A 21,703-nucleotide genomic window follows, 5' to 3' on the forward strand; every position below is an offset into this window, starting at 1 on the left:
TGTTCGAAACAGGGCAGCTACTACTCCCGTTCCACAGACAGGAGAAGCCAAGGCCTGTGATGAAGTCATAAATTCTACTTTGTTCTAACCATCGGCCTTGTTAGGGCGATAGTTGTTTTCATTTCAAATTTATAATCATTATTTTTTTAGATAGTTCAAACATCCAAATGGCTGAAAATTCAAAAGTTATGGATAAAAATCTCTCTCTCAGCCCCATCTCCTCTGCTGCCTGGGTCATCTCTCTCCAGTTTGAACCCAAGCCCTTTGACTTTGGGATGAGTGTCCTCTCTGCAATGTGATGCAGGACTCAGGGATGCTGCCTAAGGGAAGTTTCACCTGCTAAGGGCATTTTACCTCCCCTTAGCAAGTGTGCATGTGTATCCTTAGGGACAAATTGTCTTCTTTCTTCTGAATTCACATGTTTATCTTTCCATCCTAAATTTTGTTGGTTTTTTTTAAAGATTTTATTTATTTATTCATGAGAGACACACAGAGAGACAGAAAGAGGCAGAGACACAGGCAGAGGGAGAAGCAGGCTCCATGCAAGGAGCCCGATGTGGGACTTGATCCCTGGTCTCCAGGGTCATGCCCTGGGCAGAAGGCGGCGCCAAACCGCAGCGCCAACCAGGCTGCCCTCCATCCTTAACTCTTTGGATGCAGGGAGTATGCCTATGACTTCTGGAAGGTGGCTGGGTAGGGCCTGGTACATAGAAAACTGGGATACACACCATGCTCTGTGACCTTGTACAACTTACTTAGGCTCTCTGAGCCTACAGTTGTTCACCACCGTGACCACGCCTTCACCAACCTCACAGGGTTCTTGTGAGGACTCAATAAGATGACTCCGGGCCCATGTTCAACCCTGTGCCAGGTTCCAGGTATGGGCTCCCTAGGCACCCTTTCAAACTTAATTCTGACAGAGGATTAGGGAGTTCAGGTACCTAATTAAGAACACATTGGCATAGTAGGTCGCCCAAATCCAAACGCTTGAGCAAATCATTCTTCCTGGGCTGGGACCCGCCCTTTCCCAAAGCAGCCTTCCAAAGGTGGGGCTCATTCCCATCTGCTTTTCAGGAGAGGCCTGGCTTTTCTGGATAGTCAGTCATTTTGAGACCAACAGAAGGGCCAACAGGCAAGGGCTCCTCTGGGCCTATTTTGTCCTCAGCCTTGAGTATGAGCTGATCCACAGGGAGATGATACACACACATGGCTTTTCTCAGGGCTGACAATAATGACTCACTGGAGGGTCACTGATGCCCTTGAGCTGCCTGAGGCAAGTGACTCATTGGATCTGCCTCTGTGCCTGGCTCCCCAGCTGCCTGACCTCTGCCTCTCTCAGGGGCATGTCCTCCACCCCTGAGACTCTCAGTCCTGGGGCTTCTGCTCCTACATCACTCTGTGTTCAGAGGGACCCAAGAAATCATGTATTCTAACCCTCCTCATCTCACAGATAAAAAAAGCAGCCCAGTGGTAGTTATAGGCTTGCTTATACCTCCAGCTTGTAGCCGACCCAGGGTTTGAACCCGGATCCAGGGTGCCTTCTGCGATAACCTCCCTGGCTGCCACAAAGCCCTGCATCTTGGCCTGTTCCTTCCCCACAGGGCACTCCCTGTCTCCCTCCCGGCTCCAGGTCCTAACACTCAGTAGATGCCATGGCTTTGTGGTAGAACCGCTACTTATCCCTTTAAAATCTTGTTTCCGTGGAAGGACAGAATGATCTCTTGGAGCTTGTGGTCTCCACTGACCATAATGTCAATTAACAATGTAAAAATCTGTTTACTTTTCTGTTAAAAGAGGCATTCCTTTCCTATCCAACTCAAGTTGTGTAAAGAAACAAAAATAGAGGCCAAGAAGGATGAAGGGACACATAATTGTCTGGCAGAACAATGGAGCAATCCATGACTTCCAGGGATGGAATCCACACAAGCCTTGGGAGCTGGGACCTGGCAGGACAAAGAGGGTGACAAGGAAATCTGAGTAGAAACAAGAGGGAAGGACAAGGAAGAGAGAGGAAATGATTGTGCTGGGGCAGGCCCAGGAGGCGGGCAAACCGGGAAACCTGTGCAGTGGGTCTGGGGTATTCTCCAGGCTCCGTGCACCTTCCCAACCCAATCAGCAAGCCCATGCCCTCTTGGTGTCCAGAAGCCCCATGGTGTTCCAGAACGGGACCCTGGACCTACTCCCATCAGCCCACACACCCACCCCTGCTCCAGCCTGGTAAACCCCAACTCTCCTTCTGGTGTTCAGGTGTCACTGGCTGGCCTGATGTTGGTGGGCTGCCTTTCCCACAGGATATGCATTTTGAACAGGGACTCTGGAGTCTCTGGTTGGGCCTGCTGCTGCCCTCAAGTGCAAAGGGAGGGGTGGAGTGGGGTGGGGCGCAGTAAGAAGCTCCTGAGAGACAGGGTTCCTGAAAGACAGCCCAGACTGAAGGAAAACAGGAGAACAGCTCGGAAGGGCTCTTTCCTTTAGGGAGAAACAGAGATGGAATGAGTTCCTTCTCTCCACAGCCTCCTCCCTCTCCAGGGATGGGATCTGCCTCCTCCGTCGTAGGTGTGGAAACCGAGGCCCAAAGTGCCAGGCCCAGAGGCAGAGCTGGGCCCAAAGCCTGGGAGTCCCACCCACTCCCCCCCCCCCACCACCCAGGTCGTCCTCTGAGGAGCCAGATGACAGGGGCCAGGAGCAGGGGCGAGGCCTGCGGGTTGGAGGGGAGTGGAGGGGGCGAAGCTCTGACACAGAGGCCTCGCAGGCTGCAGCAGGGGCCGGCGGCCCAGACCAGAGGAGGGAGCAGGCGGCAGCCAGCGACGCCCCCAGTCCCGCGAAACACAAATGACTCAGGCTGGGTGGCTCCGCCGGCGGGCCCAGCCCACATTCCCGCGCCTTTGTTCCCGGCTTAAAGGGCCAGCGCCGAGCCCGGAGCCCGCCCCGCCCCACCCTCGTGCGGACCCTCGCCGGTGGCCGCCCGCGGGGCTGGGGCTTCATCCCGCTGAACCCTCGGGCGCGAGGGAGGGCCGGCAGGTTTTTACGCCCGCCCGTGCCTCTGCCTCTGCATCGAAGCGGCCAAGGAGGATCAAGAAAAGCCTTGTCCCGCTTTTTTAAAGATGCTACCACGAGGGGACCCTTCCAGGGCCCCTTCTTCCAGAGTCTCAAAGCATCTCCCCTTCGACGCCATCCCCGGGCTGCCGGGGTGGGAGGCGGGTCCCCTCCCTCGACCGTCGCCCGCCCCCCCCCCGGGCCTGTGAGTAGTGGATTTCTCTGGAGCTCACATTGGACACGCGTGTTTGTTGGGTCTGGGGGCGGCCCACCCGGACTTGTAAGCCGGGCCCCCGCGCTGGGCCCCCGCGGCGTCCGGGCTCGGGCGGCCGGGTCCTGCCCGCGGATTCCTCGGGGAGAAGCAGGGCCAGGCTCCGCTCAGCCGGGGGGGGGGGGGGGGGGGGGGGGGGGTGGGGCTGACTTCTTTGGACCTCGGACGCCACCATGTGGACGCTCCGGGGCCTGGGGCCTGGGGGTCACCCTGCCCACGTCGCCGCCGCCGCCAGCCAGACCCCGAAAGAGCATCCTTACCTGGAAGGTAGCCCGGAACTAGCACAAATCAAAATCAAAGCAGGCCCTAAATCAGAGAGGAAGAGATGGGCCTGCACCCTCTTCTGCCTCACGGTGCCTCCCACACCCTCTGTGAAACTACAGAGGCTTTCTCAGAGCCACAGAAGCTTAGCAGCTCCATTAAAACTCACAGGTAGCAGGGATTCCCGAGTGGCTCAGTGGGTGAGCGTCTGCCTTCTACTCCAGTCATGATCCCGGAGTCCTGGGATCGAGTCCCACATCAGCCTCCCCACATGGAGCCTGTTTCTCCCTCTGCCTATGTCTTTGCCTCTCTCTGTGTGTTTCTTATGAATAAACAAAATCTTAAAAACAAAAAACTTATAGATAGTATTTTTGGTGAAAGCTTCGGAAGATCTTTGTGTCCCCAAATAATACCCTCTGTCTCCCAGACCTTCACACACTTTTTGTGCAATGCTCAAACACAACACTAGAGCTTTGGGTTTAAGGTTTTGTCAGCTGTTCATATGCAAATTTTAAGAGAAGGGGTCTCCTTTGATGCTTTCACTGTAATTTCAAATTTTCTCAGATCTTGAACTAAGAGCTACATTTGAAGGGAGTAAAAAGTGCAAAACATGTAGCCATCAGACATACCAGACAGTGGGATAAGGAGAGGAGGCGTGGGGATGGCCCACAGGACAATTTTGGTACCCTTGTTCCCATGTCGGAAGCACTTTGGATTGTGGGGAGGCCTGGGGGCTGCTCCACAGACTCTCTCACTTACTAAAGTGTCCTTTGTATCCGAGACAAACCTTTACCAAATGGGCTGAAGCTTTGGGGCCTTTGTAGGGCACTGGCCAACCAGGCCAGTTGGCTCCAGACAAGCCCAGAATCCAGAAGGAACGTCCAGAACCCTCTGAGACCTGCCCCATCCATCCATCCATCCATCCGTCCATCCATCCATCCATCCACTTAGTAGATAACCTGTGTTCATCTGCAGGATTAGTTTCCCTGCCTCTAGGCTGTAGCTTCCCCTCCCTGTCCTTTCTCGCTTGCTCTGGTTCTGTTCTTTATCACCCTGACCCCAAATCAGACCAATAATCTTTCAATGGATCTGGAGCCGATGCTTCTGGGCCCTCCTGGGCCAATCCATCCCAAGTCCCCCCTCCTAAATTAATTTCCCTAAAACACACCCTCATCCTCTTGAGGGGCTGCAGATGGCCAGTAGCATCCAGTGAGAATTTCTGGGCCTGACCCAGAGGCCACTCCATAGGTCCTGTGTTGTCATTCATTCTATCTTTCAGAGTTAATGACTTCTTGAGAGTAAGAGCTATGTTTTATTTTTCAAAATCAAATCAAATGTAAATTACAAGTCAATAAATCCTAGCCAAAAAATAATAAAAAGACCAAATCAAATGAAGAGTTTTTCACTAGTGTACATTGCTGTGTGCATCCATATGTACGTACAGACATGCATTCGAGAAAGCTTTAAAACTTCTCTCCCCTTCTGGAGCCTCCTCGGTCAGCCCATGTTTTCTCTGTTACAGCCTGGGAGCCCCAACCTCAGGAGGAGCCAACCCATCACCCTGAACCACTATGCCACCAAGAAGAGCGTGGCCGAGAGCATGCTGGATGTGGCCTTCTTTATGTCCAATGCCATGCGGCTAAAAGCAGTGCTGGAGCAGGGTCCATCCTCCCATTACTACACCACCCTCGTCACCCTCATCAGCATCTCTCTGCTTCTACAGGTCGTCACTGGAATCCTGCTCGTGGTCATTGGTGAGAGCCCAGGCCAGGAGTCGGCCTCGGTGGCCCCTGGTGGGAAGAAAGGCCCCAACTGCCTCCCTGCACCCTCCTGCTCTTGCACATGTCAACTTCTCAACCATACACTGACCTGTGGTAGGTGGTAGCCCTCCACACCTACAAATGCCCAACTCAACTCCTACTTGGTGAGAGCAGACTCCTTGTCCTACCTCCTGGTATCCCACGTAGTGGTCACTCCACAATACCTGCTGAACAACTCTCTTCACTTTCTTGTGGTGTGCATCCCCACTCTTAAGACTCAGTATGAGTTCCCAAATCCTGATTTCTGTAAGGACTGTGTGGATGCCCGGTGCACAGGTCAGTGAGGGAGAAGGTGGCTCAGCACAGTGAATACAACCTCCCTTGCTTCTACCACATGAGAGTCTGAGGTGCCAGACTTTCTCTGACCTCTAGTGGATGCTGTGAGGAAGGTGTCGGGCTGTGGCCCCACACCCCAACCCTTCCCTCCCACTCCCCCACCTTGCCCACAGCACAGCTGAACCTCAATGAGGTAGAAAAGCAATGGCAGCTCAACCAGCTCAACAACACTGCCACCACCCTGGTCTTCATCACTGTCATTGTCAACGTCTTCATCACGGCCTTTGGGGCACACAAGACAGGCTTCCTGGCTGCCAGGACCTCAAGGAATCTGCTCTGAACACAGCCTGGGACCCAGGTGAGGAAGGATGGGAGGTCCGTGGGTCCAAGGGGTCTCCCAAGTGACCCTTCTCTCAGCTCTAGGGGCTTGAAATAAGAGTGAGATCTTTGCCAGCAACAAGAAAAGACAGATCTGAGGCAAGGAGGAGATCTGAGAGAAGAGTTTGGTTGGGGGCCCAGAAAGGCCCCTCCTGCTGCTAACGGGTGATTTTTCCTGAGCAGTCAAGCTGGGGTCTTTCTATAGCTGGGGGTGGGTGGGAGGCAGTGTGGTCAGTGCTTGGCTCTGCCCCTCTGGCAAGAGGAAAGATGCAGCGTGGGATCCCTCAAACTGCGGTCCGTGGACCAGTAGTAACACTGTGTGGAAGGTTGCAGGAAACGTCGAAATCTCCAGCCCCACTTCAGATTCACTGAATCAGTGCATTGAAAAAGGTTGCTAGGGGAATTGTATGCAGAGTAAAGTCTAAGGACCACTGGTCTGGCCTGCCCACCTCACTGTCTCTTCTCTGCTTCCCCTATAGGTCCTAGGTCCTGGGATGGCTTCTGCCTCTTTACTCTCCACACTGCTAGGACGATGGGCACTTTCCACAGCCCTAGGAGAGCTCCCAGAAGGGCGGTGGAGATGCCCTTGCTCCCTACCCACAGCTTCTGAATTAAGATGTGTTATTTTACTGGTCTAAGTGAATCCCATCTTGGTCTGGAGTCCTGAGCTCAGACTGCGGTACTGCCAACCTTTCTCTCTGGTGGCGTCTCCTGCACCTGAGTGTCTGCCTAAAGCCAAGCCTGCCCAGCTTCAGGCCTCTAGTTCATACTCCGCTTCATTCCTCCCCTCTGCCCTATCCATTTTCTCCTTTTTGTAAAATGGAATGATCTCTATAAAGTTTTCTGGAAATCCGCTGAGTCAATCCATGCATCAGGCTGGTCTCTGGATGCCCTCTCCAGCTGTGTTCTGGAAAGGGCTTGACTTCCTTTCCTCTGGGTCCTGCTCTGAGTCAGTGTTCCAGGCCCCACATGCCTTGGGCTAATTACCATCGGCTACATCAATGGCAGATTAGTTAATTCTGGATGGATCCATGTATGCACAATACTTTTTGAGAACCTGTTATAAACCTATCCAAGCTTTCAAATCAGCACCTTCCCTTAGGTGTGTGCTTAAGGCATACAAACTCACTTTGACCTTTGCCTAGGCCAAAGAGAACTGGGAAGGTAAAGTTGTGCTCATAAAGCATCAACCGGGCATCCCTAGCTCCAATAGAAATGATTTTCAGACTGTCTCCTACTTTCAAATGAGCCACACCTTGGCTCCTTTCTATGGCCCACCAACCCCACCCCCACCCCACCCCCCCGCCCTGTGTCTAGCCTTCTCTCCGCCAGTGCGTCTGTCAGCCCTTCTGCACTGGCTCTGACTCCTCAGGCAGTTCCCCACAAGGCAGGCACCAACTAATGGTAAAGGGTGGAGGGCATTGTGGGAGGGTCCTCAGTGTGTCCATCAGAGGCCTGACAACTGAGGGAGATGCAAACCCTTAGGCCCCTCAGCCCACCCCTCCCCTATCTTGATGGGCAATGGGAAAAACACACAAGGCACTTTGTTTTCTAAGAAAATGCTGTATTTAATAATTTCCCTCCCCCATCCCGCTTCCTCCCCCCACCCAACACATTTCCCTACTGAGTAGGGGCCAGACCAGGCCCTCCCCTTAAGGCAGATGGTGTGGAGGTAACTAACGGCAAAGGAAAGGCATTGGCCAGGGTCAGGGTCGGGGTGGGGGGAACATGAGTAAGTCAGGCGAGGCTACTGTCATTAAGAGGATGGAGATGGGAGAGCTGTTTGGATTGGCTCAGGACTACTGGTGCCACGCCCAAGGGTGACAGTGGCCTTGGAAAGAAAGCTGGTGCCCCAGCCAGCCAGCTGTAGCTCTCACCTATCCCCTACAGCCCTTTCCAAAAGGCAGTGAGCCTGAGCAAGGGCCACGCAAAAAGCCACAGCCCAAAGGGCAGGAATAGTATCCAGAAGCCAGAACCCATTAACTGGAAAATCTTTGACCTTCCTGATTTCTTAGAGGGGGACCTTCAACCTCTAGAAGGTTCTCAATGGGCTCCATTCTCCTAAATGCCCAGGGTGTTCTCTTGGTGAATGCAGGGCCCACCAGGCAGACTCTGAAGTTGTGGCTTGGACTTTATTGCAGCAGGGAGCGTGGGCTCACTGACTACCCTCCTGGGCCCCGCCACAACCTGCCGCAACCCCCATTGGTGTTTCCTTACAGCAGGGAGCCCTGCACCCCCCTCCTTACACGGACACTGCAGTTCCAGAGCCAGTGCCCAATGCACCATTCGTCAGTCCAGCAGCAGCGGCAAAGGCAGCAGCAGCAGCAGCAGCAGAAAAATCCCCAGCCCCAAAGGCACCTGGGGATTTTTAGTGCAAGATAAGTGTGTGATCAGCAGGTGTCAGAAGGGGCAGCTGAAGACGACAAAGGCCAAAGCCTCTTCCCTGAAAGGGCTCTGCTTTTCAGTTCCTTCTGGCTCTACTCCCCTCCAACTGGGGAAGAGATCTCAGGGTGATGCCCTTGCCTCCCCAAACCCATGGCCCTGCCCCTTCTCACCCTAGCCCCTGTTCCTCCATCTTGAACACACCCCTTCCTCTTCCACGCAGGCAGGTGGGGCCTGGGGATCTCCCTGCTGGAGGGCAAGTGTGTGGGAGAGCGGGGCCGTGGGGACTCCAGTCTTCCACTTCCCTTTCTTCCCTTCCTGCTGGATGCCCCCCCCCCCTTCCCAAGTCCAGGGCTTTCTTACATCCTCATCCTCTTTCCTCTCTGCTTCACATTCTCCCCAAGGCTTTAGCCTACAGGTGGGCTAGGCCAGGCCAGGGGCTTCTCTCACCTCCTCCACCATGCCTGTCCTGCGCAGCCTGTATGCCAGACCCTGGGGAATGACAAGCCCATGTCCACTAGCTGTCTGTCTCCCAACCCCACTGGGCCACCATAAAAATGCCACCAGTTCTGTGCTTGTGGTCGTCGGTCTGAAGTTAGCACCACCAGGAGGGTAAGGTTAATGCCCTAATTGGGAACCAGCTATTCAGTGGCTCCCTGGGAGAGATGTGCATGTCTCTGGAAGGCACAAGCCTGGGGTAGAGCTGAGAACTGATCCACGCTGTGCCAGCTCCTCTGGTTATAAATCAGCTGCCAGATCAAGGACCGAGGGACACAACACGCTACACCGGAGTGGGTCAGGTATGCAAGTGGGGACATGCCTTAAGTGCAAGACTGCATCTGTCTCTCATAGTCAGTGCTGGGTCTGGACAGTTACAGTTTTGGTTTTCTGTTAGAAAAGTAAAAACCCCAATGAAATATGTCCAAGAGAAGAGTTTCCAGGTCCTGGTCACTACTCCCCGGGTGGATGCTGGAATGCACCTTATGGATAGGTTGGTAGCACTCAAACAGGTCTTTCTTTCCCAGAAGACTCTGGCACCTTTCCCAGAAGCCTGTCCACCTCTGTCAACTTAGTGAACAGCCCCTCCCGGTCCCTCTCCCAAGGTCCTCCCTCTGGAGGCCTCGAGGGTAGAGACAGGGGCCTTGGCAGCTGCCTGTGTGAGGTAACAGCTCTGGGAGAAGTGACAGTGTTAGCTCTGAGGCCTCTCGGGGCCCAGCCATGGCTCCTGCTCCCCTTCCCTCTCCTCCTCAATGGTGAGCAGGGGTGCTGGGGAGCGAGCATGAGTCAAGGAGTGGGAAGCAGTTGGTTGGTCGGTCAAGTGGGCCACCCCTCAGGGTCATGGCATCTTCATCTGGCGACGGTTCCACATGCCTCGCTTGGAATGGAAGTGATGGAAGAAATTCCTGAGGGAGAGTCGCTCCACTTCCAGGCCTGCTTGGAGGATCCTGAATGGGGGAGGGGCAGGGTGAGCAACAGAAGCAGGAGAGGCAACTGGGGAGAGGCCCAGGCCCCTGAGGACCTAGCCCTCCTGTGTCTGCATCACACCTGGTCCCACCGAGTCCCTGTCTGCCTCTGTTTACTCTCCCTGGAGCATGGGCAGTGGGGTGTGGTGCACAGGGCCAAGGCTTTGGAGCCAGACAGCCTGGATTTGAAACCCAGCCCCACCCCACACCATGTAAAGCGTGTCACTCTTCAGAGTCAAGGTGTGTCAATCTTCTTCTTCTTTTTTTAAAGATCTTATTCATTCATGAGAGACACAGAGAGAGAGGCAGAGACACAGGCAGAGGGAGAAGCAGGCTCCCCAAGGGGAACCCAATGTGGGACTCGATCCCAGGACCCTGGGATCATGCCCTGAGCCAAAGGCAGACCCTCAACCACTGAGCCAACCAGGTGCCCCATCAGTGTGCCAATCTTGAGAGAGAGGAGAATGATACACAGTTGACCCCTGAACAACACAAGCTGGAATTGTGTGGGCCCAGTGACATGTGGGCTTTTTTCCAATAAATAAAGTACAGTGCCCTAGATGTGTTATCTCCTCCTTAATGATTTTCTTATTAACACTTTCTCTTCTCCAGCTTACTTTATTGTAGTACACAGAACATACAAAATGTGTGTTAATCAACTGATTGTTATTGGGAAGGCTTCCAGTCAGCAGTAGGCTATGGGTAGTTAGGTTTTGGGGAAGTCAAAAATATTGTGTGGATCTTCCACTGTGTGGAAGTCAGTGCCCCTAATCTCCATGTGGTTCAAGGGTCAATGTATAGATATTGGAGGCTGGTGGTAAAGACTAGAGGTGATGGGAAGAAGTGCTCAGTACAGCTGCAGGCACACACCCTATGCCAACCACCAGGAGCTCGGCCCACAGGGGACACATCACCACCCGTGATGGAGATGGAGGGGGCAGACCTGACCCCAGCCCTCCCCTGTCGCTATATGTGTAGGCTGTGGGGAGGAATCTCTCTCCCAGGAAGCCTATCCTTCCATCAAGGTGGTACCAGAAGTCTGCATCTACCCAACCTGGCAGGAAGACCGAGGGTGGAGGTAAGTAACCACTAGATGGTTACTCTGGGATCCGCTCTGACCTGGCTTTGTGAGAACTGGGTTAGCTAATCCGAGCTCCCTCAAACTCCCTCCTTTGCACCTTCAATTCTCTTAGTACGCCCCTTGTCGTTATATACAGTATACCTCCCTTATTTTTTTCTCCCTCAAGGGGAAAAAAAACAAAACAAAACATAAGCAGAGCTGGTTTTAAGCCTCTGATGCCCACTAGCTGTGGTATTTGGGGCAGTTGGGAACTTCTCTTCAAGGCTCATTTGGACAGCGGAGACAATCACACCTCCCTCACAGAGGTGTGGAGAGGAGCAAACAGGGGGCAGATACAAATCATCTGCCAAGTACGGGTGCCCCTGAGGGGTAGCTGTCTCCAGGAAGAAGTGTCCCCACACCCCCAGGGCTCCTCCAGTGCTCCTGACCCACCTGTCACATCCTCTAGACACTGGCTGGTCCTTTCTTTCTTTGACGTCTCTCCCCCTTTCCTCCATCCCCTCCCCTTTAGCCCAAATCTCAAGGTATCATCCTCTTTCCCGCTCCTTCTGTGGCAACAAATTTCTTTCTTCTTCAAACTTTTATTTATTAAAAAAGTCTACCCCCTAAATGGGGCTCGAAATCACAGCCCTGAGATCAAAAGCAGTATGCTCTTCTGATTGAGCCAGCAAAGCGCCTCTTGTGGCAGAAAAAAAAAATTTTTTTTTTAAGTAAATTTCTTTAAAGATGAATCTCATACTAACACAGCTTCCACTCCCCTGCCATCAGCATGCCCCACAACCCCTCCAACCAGGGTCCCGGCCTGCTTACTCCTGTCTCAATGTCCTCTTCTGTCAGCTTGCCAAGTCTGTAGCTGATCCTGTGTCCTCCTTTCTCCCTCTTGCCATTGACTATTTCTTGCTCCCTGAAACTCCCTCCTCCCAGGGCTTCCAAGGCCCCAGGACCTCCTGGATATCCTACTGCCCTTTAATGATCCACACTGTCTCTTTCGCTGGCCCCAAAGCCTTTCCTAACCCTTCATCTGACTTCTTGTCCATTCCTCCAGCCTCAGCTCCCCTGGCAGGTGGCTGCGGGGGAGGAAGGCTCCAATCCAGGAAAATGCACCTGTGTTCTTTGATGTCGCAGGGCCTGTGCTGGGACCATTAGCATTTACACTCATACAACTCAACAGCTTTTGCTTTACCCCAGTCTTCCCATGGACTTTAATCTCCATGCTAATCCTGGGACATAGGCAGAGGCAGTATCATTCCCCTTCTAACAGACACAGAAACAGAGTCTTGGCCAGGCAAGTAACATGACCCAAGTAAGTGGTCAGGCTTCCTCTGAGTCCAGTGCTTGTTACCTGTGGATCAGGAGCCTGCAGCCCTGAGGGCCAAGCCTTGGCCCATCTAGCCCCGTTCTGTCCCCAGAGTCCCTCTCAGACACCCCTTCCCTGGTCACCTGTCCAGCAGCTCCCAGTCTTCCCCGCCCCAGCGGTCTCGGAACTCCTTGGTGTTCATGCCTCCGATTCTGTCCAGGTCTGACTTGTAGATGCCGAGCAGTCCAAACCCATTCACCTCCCAGTAGCCTGTGGCCAGACAAGAAGGCTCCAGTGAGATGAACCCGGGGCCTGTAGGCAATGGAGGCTGCTGGGCTACATTCCCAGAGCCTTCTCTGAAAGAGGACGGTGTGCCTGATGCTGAAAACTGTCTCATGTGAATGAGTCCCTCCCTGTTGTGGGGTGAAAGCCCTTGCACCAAGTTTCAGGGTCCGATGGAAGCAGTGGTCCTACCAGGGGGTGACCACAGGCCCTACAACCTGATCTGACAATAGCAGCCACTGAAGACATAGCCAAGCGTGCTTTCCTTGTCTGTTTCCCTCTCCAGAGGTAGGGAGCCTATCTTTCCATTTTTCTATCTGCATAGGGCACAGAATCTGGCACACAGTGAATGTCTGATAAATGAATGAAGGGAAGATGGGGAGGAAATGTTCATTGTTGCCGCAGCTGTGGCTGTGAGCACAGCCCTCAGGCCCTCTCTGGTGGACTGTCCAGATGGGTAGAAGGAGCAGGAGGGGGAAGAGGGGAGACTGCCACCGGAGACATGGTTGCTTCCAGCTCTGGGATGAAGAATCAAGGCCAGAGAGAGGGCTCTCTTACCCTCCCTAGCCCAAGACAGGGCTCACCCTCAGGCCACTGGGGGGTGGCCCCGCAATGCAGCCTCATCACCATGGGGGCAAAGGCCATCTTGCCCTCCACACAGTGCTTCCGGATGGTATCGATGACTCCAGCTGGGAAGTGGATGTGGAGGTCACAGAGGAAGATGATGCTGTGCGGGTCCTGGGGACAGATGGGGGAGAGTCAGCAGACCCCACAGACCAGGGCAAACCCCTGACCCCACAGAAGTCAAGCCACTCCTAAGGACACTCCTCAGGCTCCTTCCCACTTGAGTGATGGACAAACTTCCACAAAACAAACCGTTGAGCTAATTTCCACAGTATGGGGCCCCAGAGCGCAGTTCTCGGAGTCAGAGGATGAATTCTGACACCTCCCCTCCACCCCTCATGGACTGCAAGGACTCTGGACAAAGGCTCCACTGTCATTTGGCCCTAGAGCAGAGCAGAAAGGACCTCCCAGGTCCTCATTCTTCCCTCCCCGAGGAGCTGACTGCCTCACACATCCCAGATGTCTCCACCTCTTAACCAGTCTGTAACCACGTCTCCCAAACCCTTCCCAGGCTATTACCTTCACCAGGTCTATGCCGGCCTGAAGCCCAGCTGAGCGCTCGAAGTTTCCACGCAGCTTCATGTACTGGTAGCTGCAGGGAGAGGAGAGGAAACAGAGGCAGAGTATAAGGGCTTGGCAGCAGTGATCCCTGGAGGATGCTGGCAGGCCGGGAGAAAGATGATGTGTGCTCCTAGGATGGGATATGGGCATATGAGTCCTCTGGAGAAAGCCAGACACTGGGAATCAGGAAAGCTACATGGGACTTCTGGCTCTGCCCAGTACTCAGCATCCGGGATTCTAGAAAGCAAGTGGCTCAGGCTGGGCTCCGGCCAGGGAGCCTCCTCACCTCCGCAGCTTGGACCTCTTGAGGGCCATCTCCACGTCCATGTCCTCACTGCTGTAGTCAGTGATGATGATATTGAAGTGTGGGTCACCAGTGGCCTGGAACAGCTTTTCCATGTCTCTGATGAACTGCTGCACCCAGCGTGCCTGGTTCTTCACTACCATGGTGGGCAACAGGGAAAAAGAAGCAGTGATGCCAAAAAAGGCACCCCCACCACCAGCTCCCATATGAGTCAGGACCCCATCGGACCTCTGCAGCTACGGAGGAAGCCAGTAGGAACGCAGCAGAGAGGCAGGAGGCAGAGGGGGAGCTCACCAGTGAAAGGGGCCTCTGTACCCTGTTGTCCACAGAGCCTGCAGGCAGGGCCCCACGGGAAGGCCTGGGCCTGGGGTTCATCCTCAGCTTTCTCACAGTGACCCGACCATGCTCAAGCCCCATTTTCTGTCCATCCTGTTAGCACCCTTCATTTCCTGTCCTAGCTCACAGTTATTACAAGACTGTTTTGTGCTCCCCCTTCCCTTTATAAAAGCCGGCTAACCTGCTCTATGTTTTATCCCCCAGAACAGTTGCAAACCCCAATATGACAACCCGGCCATGATCGCGTCCAACCCTGACACCGGGCACACCAGGAAGAGCAACTGGCCTATGAGCCAGCATCTTTTCCAACTGCAACACTTGGCCATGTGACCTCAGGTCCTTGGCTATAAAGTGGCCTTCCCCCAGGCTCTTGTGAGATCGAATCAGGGAGCAGAGCCTTGGGTGCTCGCAGTTACATTTAGGGTCCCCACTCCACTGATAATGGCCGGGCTCAGCCTGAGGCTCACCAGGGACAATGAAGTGGACCACGGCTCGGTGATTCCAGGAGAAGCCCTGCGGCCAACACAGCTTGGGCTCTGGGGCCCGGACATTCAAGACATGTCTCCGGCGGTTGTGTGAGCCCCAAACCAGGCCCTGCAGGTTCCGGGGCTCGACCTCTTCCCCACCAGCTGGATCGATGCCCTGCCAGCCGCGGGTAGACACATACTCGGAGAGCCGCACCGGGCGCTGCCCCTGTTCCAGCAGCTCGAGCTCCAGGAGGTAACGACCCCCACGTAGCTGGTCCTGGCGCTTCTCCACGTTCACAATGCGCTGGAGCTGGTACTTCCTGTGGTAGAAAGGGTGGGCCGCTTGAGTAATTCCTCCTGTGGGGAGGGGGCCGGGGGAAATACAGTATGGGAGAAGCCCATGAGGCCAGTGGTCAAGAGACTCTGGTTTTTGCCCTAGAGTTGCCATTGGCTAAGATGCTCACACCAGGGGCGCCTGGTTGGATCAGTCGGTGGAGCATGTGACTCTTGATCTCAGGGTTGTGAGCTCAAGCCCCATGCTGGGTGTAGAGCTTACTTACTTACTTACTTACTTACTAAATAAATAAATAAAATTTAAAGATAAAAGGCTTCCACCAGATACTTAATCTCTAGCGTTCACAGCTTCCATCTTCAAAAATGCACCTACAGACCTGGGATGACCTCTAACATGTGTTAAATCTCTAAGATTCTAAGTATGTAAAGTGAATGTGTTTCCTTCAGAAACGGACCCTCATTAATAAACTCTGTCCACTCACAGTACATAACACACAATGGATTATTAGAGAAATGTTGATTGGTAGCTCAATATCATTAATCTTCAGGGAGATGCAAATCAAAACTACCATGTGATACCATTTCGCACCTGTTAGGATGGCTATTTTTAAAAAAGCATTAACGATTAACAAGCATTGGCACAGATGTAGAGAAACTGACACCACAGAGGGAAATGTAAAATGACGCAGCTGATTTGGAAAAGAGATGGGTAGTTTCTCAAAACATTAAACACAGATATGACTCAGCAGTTCTACTCCTAGGAATATCCCCAAGAGAACTGAAAACATGTTCACACAAAAAAATTATACGCAAATGTTCATAGCAGCATTGTATTCATATTATGCAGTAGTACAAAGGAATGAAGCACTCAGTACGTTCTACAACATGGATAAGCCTTGAAACTGTTTTGCCAAGTGAAAGAAGCCAGATACAAAAGGCCACATATTCCATTAACATGAAATGGTTATTATAGGTTAACCTAGAGCAGTAGAAAGTCGAGTAGTGGTTGCTAGGGACTGAGAGGAGGGAGAAATCGAAGTAATGCTAACAGATACCAGGTTCCTTTTAAAAGTGATGAAAATGTTCTGGAATCAGATAGTGGTGATGGTTGTACAGCATTATGAATAATACCTAAAAAACACCAAATTGTACACTCTAAAATGGCTCATTAAAAGTTATATGAATTTTATCTCAATTAAAAGAATGTCGATTGGTTAAATGAATGAATGCAAAAACAAGAAGTCAGGCCATGTTTTCTGCCCTCGCCCTTCCAGCTCTTTCCTGGGGTCTTGTCTCTTCTAGTCTCAGTTTTGCCTATTCTATCCTTTACCAGCTCCTTCCCCAATAAAGGGGACCCCATCTTCCAAGCCTTCCCCGTGCTCGACACATGTCCTGGGCCAGGTACCCAGGGGTGTCAGAACCATGCTTGACTGGTCCGACTCATTCTCAGGAATAGGGGGTCCCAGGTGCTTGACCTTCCAGGGAGCCTGCAGCAGGGGAGCACGCTCCAGCCCCCAGGTTCCTGCTCTCAGGCCAGCTGGCTGTTGAGCCCCAGCCCCAGCCCCGGTCCCGGTCCCAGAAGAGCCCTTTACCTTACCCCCGGCTCCTCTGGTTGAGCTTCTTCAGGAAGACCCGCGTGACCTCGAGAGCCTCCTGCTCTGGAAGCAGCAGGTTGCCAGACGTGTTACAGTTCAGATCGATCCAGTCAGTCCGCAGGGCTTGGAAGTCAACATTCCGAGCACTGAAGGTCTGGTCCCAGTTTACCACCGGGTCAAACATGGGCACATATTCGAACACCTCACTCATATCCTCTTCCTCTTCCTCTTCTTCCCCCTCTTCTTCTCCTTCCACCTGTCCTTCCTCACCTGCAGCTACCACTACCTCTTCCTCACCAGGCCAACCCCTCCTGGGGGCTGGGGGCTCCATCCTATCTCCCCTTCTCTGCTCTGCAATGTATGTCTCAACTTGATTCAGCCACTGGGACTGCCCTAGAGTCTTCCTGGGACTGTTACCAGTGGGCCTGGGCCCCTTGACTGCAGGCAGTTTCCCTGCCAGGGGCCCCGGAGGCCACTTCTCAGAGTGAGGTGGATCTTCGCTAGGCTCAGGGCTGGGTCTTTTCTCTCTCTTCTCTGGTTGCAGGACTGGGACATTGGTGGTCCTCACAGGGAAGGGAGTTGTGGAGTTCTGCTTGGAAAAGGGTGCCAGAAGACCCTCCTGGGGCTGAGCCAGGAGTTTCCGTAGGCTTCGGAGGTGGTAGTCAGTGACATCCTGCCCAGGGGTAAAGGTAGGCCCTTGTTTTCCTTCTGGCATCATGGCATTCTGGTCATTGGAGTCAAGGGTTTCCTCTGCTGCTTCTCCATACTGGGATTCTTCTAGAAGGCCTTCCTCAAAACCTGTTGTTAATAACAACCATTCCTCACATCAGAGTTTCTAACCTTTCCCAGACAAGATATACAAGACAGCAGTTGATCATCCGAATGACACACCAATGAGTTTCAGATGGGGATTACACCTGGGCTCTGCTGCTTGCTTACTGTGCGACCTTGGGCAAGTTACCAACCTCAACTAGCCCATTTAATGCTCTGCATAAAAGGAATAATAATGTGTCTTCCATGGGTTATCGTGAATATGGAGTGACATAAAATATGCAAAGTGCCCAGCAGGTGCTCGAGGGACCCAACCAATGGCCCCCAACATGCCCTAATTCCTCAAGAAGCAAAGCCACTGGATGACAGTGCTTCTCTATAGCAGAGCTTCCCCAGTGACGTGCCAGGGATAGCGATCATTCAAGCAGTCCAAGTAATCTCCTCTTGGCTCTAATTCTCTTCCAGCTGACCACAGCACACTGTTAAAAACAATGTCATTTTCCATACATGGGTTGTATGGAAAAGGTAGGCATACCATCTTCTATTCCTCCAGGTATAGGGGTAAGGACTATGTGGCTTTGATTTTCTCTTCGGGGGAAGGCCTGGCATGGTCTGGAGGTCCTCTAGAAACAGACCATGGTCATCCCTCCCAGCCTGACCTGGAAGCCTCAGTGGTCACTCTATACCTGGCTTCTCCGGCCCCTGCTTCTCAGGCTGGTCAATCTTGATGTACTCCCGAAAGCTGAACCTGCAGGAGGAGGAGAGAGGCAGACTGGTACCCAGTACCCTTGCAAGCTAACATGTGAGGCTCTGCTGGAGTCGCCAGCAGCAGTGCAGAGTCATGCCCTGGCCTAGAGTGCAGAAATGAGGCTGTGTGGGAGAAAGAGTATCTGTGAGCGCATGGCATGCCCAGGAAGGGCCTAGACTCCTCGGGCTGGAAGGGCATTCACAGCCCCTCTCACCCAGGAAGCTCTCCTGGTCCTGCAGAGCCCTTCTGTAAGACTGTTTTCTTACCCGACTCGGTGTTACTCACCTGTCCTGGTAGTATGAGTTTTCCTGGTAGAAGCATTTATTATGGGTCTCCATGTGGCTCAGGCGGGTATAGTCATTGGGGTAGACGAAGGACAGGTGAACCTGGAAGAGGAGAAAGCAGCCACAGGAAGGAGAGGGCAGGACCTCGGTAAGAAATCAGCCCACCAGGGTGAAGTCTGCCCCTGGCCGGGACCACCCGGGGGAGAAGTACTGTTTGGAGCTCAGAGACAGCACTTGTTCCATTCCACTCTTCAGGCCTCCTCTCCTAGGCTCCCTGGACCAGATGTAACCCCTGATGCAAGCTTCCCAGTGCTCCTACCTCGGCTCCTCCACAGCTGCAGCCAGCACCATTTTCTCCCTGTCCTGCCATCTCATCCTCTCCTGCCACCTTGAAACCTTTACCTGCAACCTCCCAGGGCCCTGGAACAACCCCCCTTTTGCTACTCCACTACTTCCTGCCCCCCTTAAACAACTTCAGACAATGTCACCAACAAACTTCCCAGTTAGACCCCACCCATTCTCTGACCCAGAGGACAACTCCTGAGACTCCTGTTCGCTTCTTCCTGCTTCTAGCACTCCTCTGATGGTTTCTAGATCTGGATATATAGTATGCACACTGCCTCTGCAGTTTCCATCCAGGCTCTCAGTTCTCTAGAGCTAACTTCCCCTCCATAGTGCCTCATCTATGAGTTTAATAAGGACTGCTGGCTGATCGCCCAGTAGGACAGACCCAGGCAGGACAGGGTTGGGCAGCTCAAGGAGCATAGTATAGGAAGCCTCAGGCCAGCCCACCTCCCATCATCATCAGGGTTGGTGTCAAAGGGCTTACTAAGGCCGAGCATTCATTCTCGCAGTTTATTGGGTGGTTCATTGGGCCATGGGCAACTTGGAATGCAAGTTCACCCATCCCATGGACCCCATGAGGCAGTCCTGTCTACTGCTATGTGGCATGGCGGGGAGGAAGAGTCATCCCTGGCACCCCTCCATCTCAGCCACAGGTGGCAAGCCCTCTTGATCCTGCCCCCACTGCCCAGCACCAAGACTTACAAAGCGGAGTCCCTGGTAACGCTGCAGGGGGAGCCCGTCCACCAGGTAGCTGGGTTTGTAGGGACAATCAGGCAAGACATGGCGGAGATGAGCCTTGGGGATCAGAGGCACTAAGGACAGTAAGGGAAGAGGGATGAGGGTGAGGATGGGAGCCTGGAACGGGCTGCCCTAGAGGCACGAAGGTTCTTGGCTGAGGGGGAGGCCCGATGGCCTCTGCTCTGAGCAGGCACCTTTTTGTATTTGCTCACAGCAGCCGTAGGCAGAGTCCAGTCCATCAGCTGAGGTTGCCAAACCAAGGCTGGCATCACTCGTCTGGGGTGGGTGGAGGGCCTTGGAGGTCAAGGAGTCGGATGCAGTCCCTGGCTCATGGCATTGGGACCGCTGTACAGGGCTAGCCTCAGTAAAGGTTTAGAAACGTCCAAGAGGCTACTGAGTCTCACCCTAGGGCAGGGCCAATAACTGAATTTTCTCCTGGTCATTATGGGGGTTGGGATGGGGCTTTCTCATCTTTTATAATGTAAACGCTCCCAAGAATTTATGACTCCAACACCTTGGTGGGAACATATTTCTCTCATTGGATTAGAAGAGTTGGGATCCAGTAGGAAACTATGATATGTGCAATTCTGGAGGGACCCGTAGGGGATTTCTGGGCTCTAGTTCTACTTCCTGTACTGAGATGTGGTTATACAATGTTTGTCGTGTAATGATCTGTATAATTGTAAAATTGTACACATATATTCTTGTACTTTTCTATGTGCATGTTATATTTTACACTGCAAGGGAAAACCAAGATTCTCTGACTTTTGGGATACAGCGGTAGTAGTGACAAGTCTGAGAAGTCTCCTCTACTAACACCCGAGACCTAGCAGTGGATGGTACCCAGAACGGATGACAAGCGGACGGCCACAGTTTTACCTCGATAGAGGGTATCCCGAGGGTCAGGCTGCAGCATGTCTGCGAGAGGCGGCTCCTCTCTGGGAAGAGAGTCTCGGGAGCCTACATGGCTGGCTGCTGTCTGGGGGATGTGGCCCACGTCATCCATCCTTAGGACTGTCTCATCTGGGCCCAGGGAGGAAAGAACAGAAGCAGCTGTGAGTCCCAGAGCAAACCCAGAACCAAGACCCCTGCCCCTCTAAGCCCAGGCTTCTGTATCCCCCCCAGGGACAGTATGGGGTATGGGCGATCCCTCTCCCCTCTGGCCCTGCCCCCTCACAGGCTGTGGGTTCAGCTACAGATATCCCTTGGACCCACTCTGCTCGCCCCATGGCTACCATTTTATGTAAAATGAAAAAAGATACCACTTCCTCAAATGTGTTACTGCTATGGCTGGAAATCCGACACTGAAGCCTGCTTCATCTATCTCATAAACAGCTATAGAGCACTTACTAAATAACGAGCTAGGCACTGCTCTAAGCAACTGATGAACATCAAGCCATTTCATCTCCATATAAGCACTGTATGCCTTAGGTATTTACTAATTATTCCTACTTTACAGACTAGGAACTTAGGAAAGAGAATTTAAGTCATTTGCTGAAGATCATACAACCAGTAAGTGGCAAAGGTAAATCTGAACCGAGGCGATATAGTCTCAGCCTCCAGGTTATGCTGTGTCTCAGACACATAAGCCAGCAATGCAGTCTATGGCAGGGGCACCCCTCAGCAGCCCTGCTCCTCATACCCCTCCCCGCCTCAGTGTTCTCTCCAAGTCAGCCAGACCTCCTCTTTCTTCTACACCCAGGGCTATTTACCTCTGGTTCATCGTACTAGTTTCTTACCTGAACTGTATAATGGGCCTCTTTCTTCTCGTTTCACATTGCACCTATGGACTCCAGCTCTCCCTCCTTCCTCTTCCACCAACTCAACAATTTGCGCCCCTTCTGCCTTGACCTTCGTTCACCAGCAACCTCTTCCCACCTGCCTTACCTATGCCACCCTATCCCCCTGTCCTGTGAATGCACACCTCCCCGGCCTGCCCCATCCTGCCCTCCCAGTCTCCTCTCAGAACTCAGCTCTCCCTCCCTCCCTTGGAGTTCTGGCCCTGCCTGCTCTTCCTACACCCAGGCCACATGGCCCCACCTGCCAGGTGGTGGCTTCTTAGTGGGGCCTGTGGATGGATAGGAAATCATGA

General features: G+C 53.1%; 2 protein-coding genes across 5 annotated transcripts in view; one reads left to right on the plus strand and one right to left on the minus strand.

Moving 5' to 3' along the window:
- The window catches only part of NINJ2 (ninjurin 2), an 84,456-nt gene extending 77,162 nt beyond the window's left edge, over positions 1-7,294 (plus strand). The window contains exons 1-3 of one of the 4 annotated variants that reach the window (XM_055315541.1): positions 4,872-5,439; positions 5,835-6,019; positions 6,519-7,294. In XM_055315541.1, the coding sequence (XP_055171516.1) occupies positions 4,956-5,439; positions 5,835-6,001 (651 nt within the window). In that variant the 5' untranslated portion in view covers positions 4,872-4,955 and the 3' untranslated portion in view covers positions 6,002-6,019; positions 6,519-7,294. Of the gene's footprint in view, positions 1-4,871; positions 5,440-5,834 lie in introns of those variants that run through there. The other 3 variants (XM_055315543.1, XM_055315545.1, XM_055315544.1) reach the window with 3 other exon arrangements.
- A 297-nt stretch (positions 7,295-7,591) lies between these two features.
- Positions 7,592-21,703, minus strand: part of B4GALNT3 (beta-1,4-N-acetyl-galactosaminyltransferase 3) — a 98,236-nt gene continuing 84,124 nt past the window's right edge. The window contains exons 10-20 of the mRNA XM_055315484.1: positions 20,491-20,634; positions 19,576-19,685; positions 18,530-18,630; positions 18,183-18,244; positions 16,728-17,523; positions 14,837-15,156; positions 14,016-14,169; positions 13,688-13,760; positions 13,129-13,282; positions 12,406-12,532; positions 7,592-9,866 (exon numbers count right to left, since the gene is read on the minus strand). Of these exons, the coding sequence (XP_055171459.1) occupies positions 9,758-9,866; positions 12,406-12,532; positions 13,129-13,282; positions 13,688-13,760; positions 14,016-14,169; positions 14,837-15,156; positions 16,728-17,523; positions 18,183-18,244; positions 18,530-18,630; positions 19,576-19,685; positions 20,491-20,634 (2,150 nt within the window). The 3' untranslated portion in view covers positions 7,592-9,757. The remainder of the gene's footprint in view (positions 9,867-12,405; positions 12,533-13,128; positions 13,283-13,687; positions 13,761-14,015; positions 14,170-14,836; positions 15,157-16,727; positions 17,524-18,182; positions 18,245-18,529; positions 18,631-19,575; positions 19,686-20,490; positions 20,635-21,703) is intronic.

Source organism: Nyctereutes procyonoides, unplaced genomic scaffold (genome assembly GCF_905146905.1).
Source record: "Nyctereutes procyonoides isolate TBG_1078 unplaced genomic scaffold, NYPRO_anot_genome, whole genome shotgun sequence".
Classification (NCBI taxonomy): Eukaryota; Metazoa; Chordata; class Mammalia; order Carnivora; family Canidae; genus Nyctereutes; species Nyctereutes procyonoides.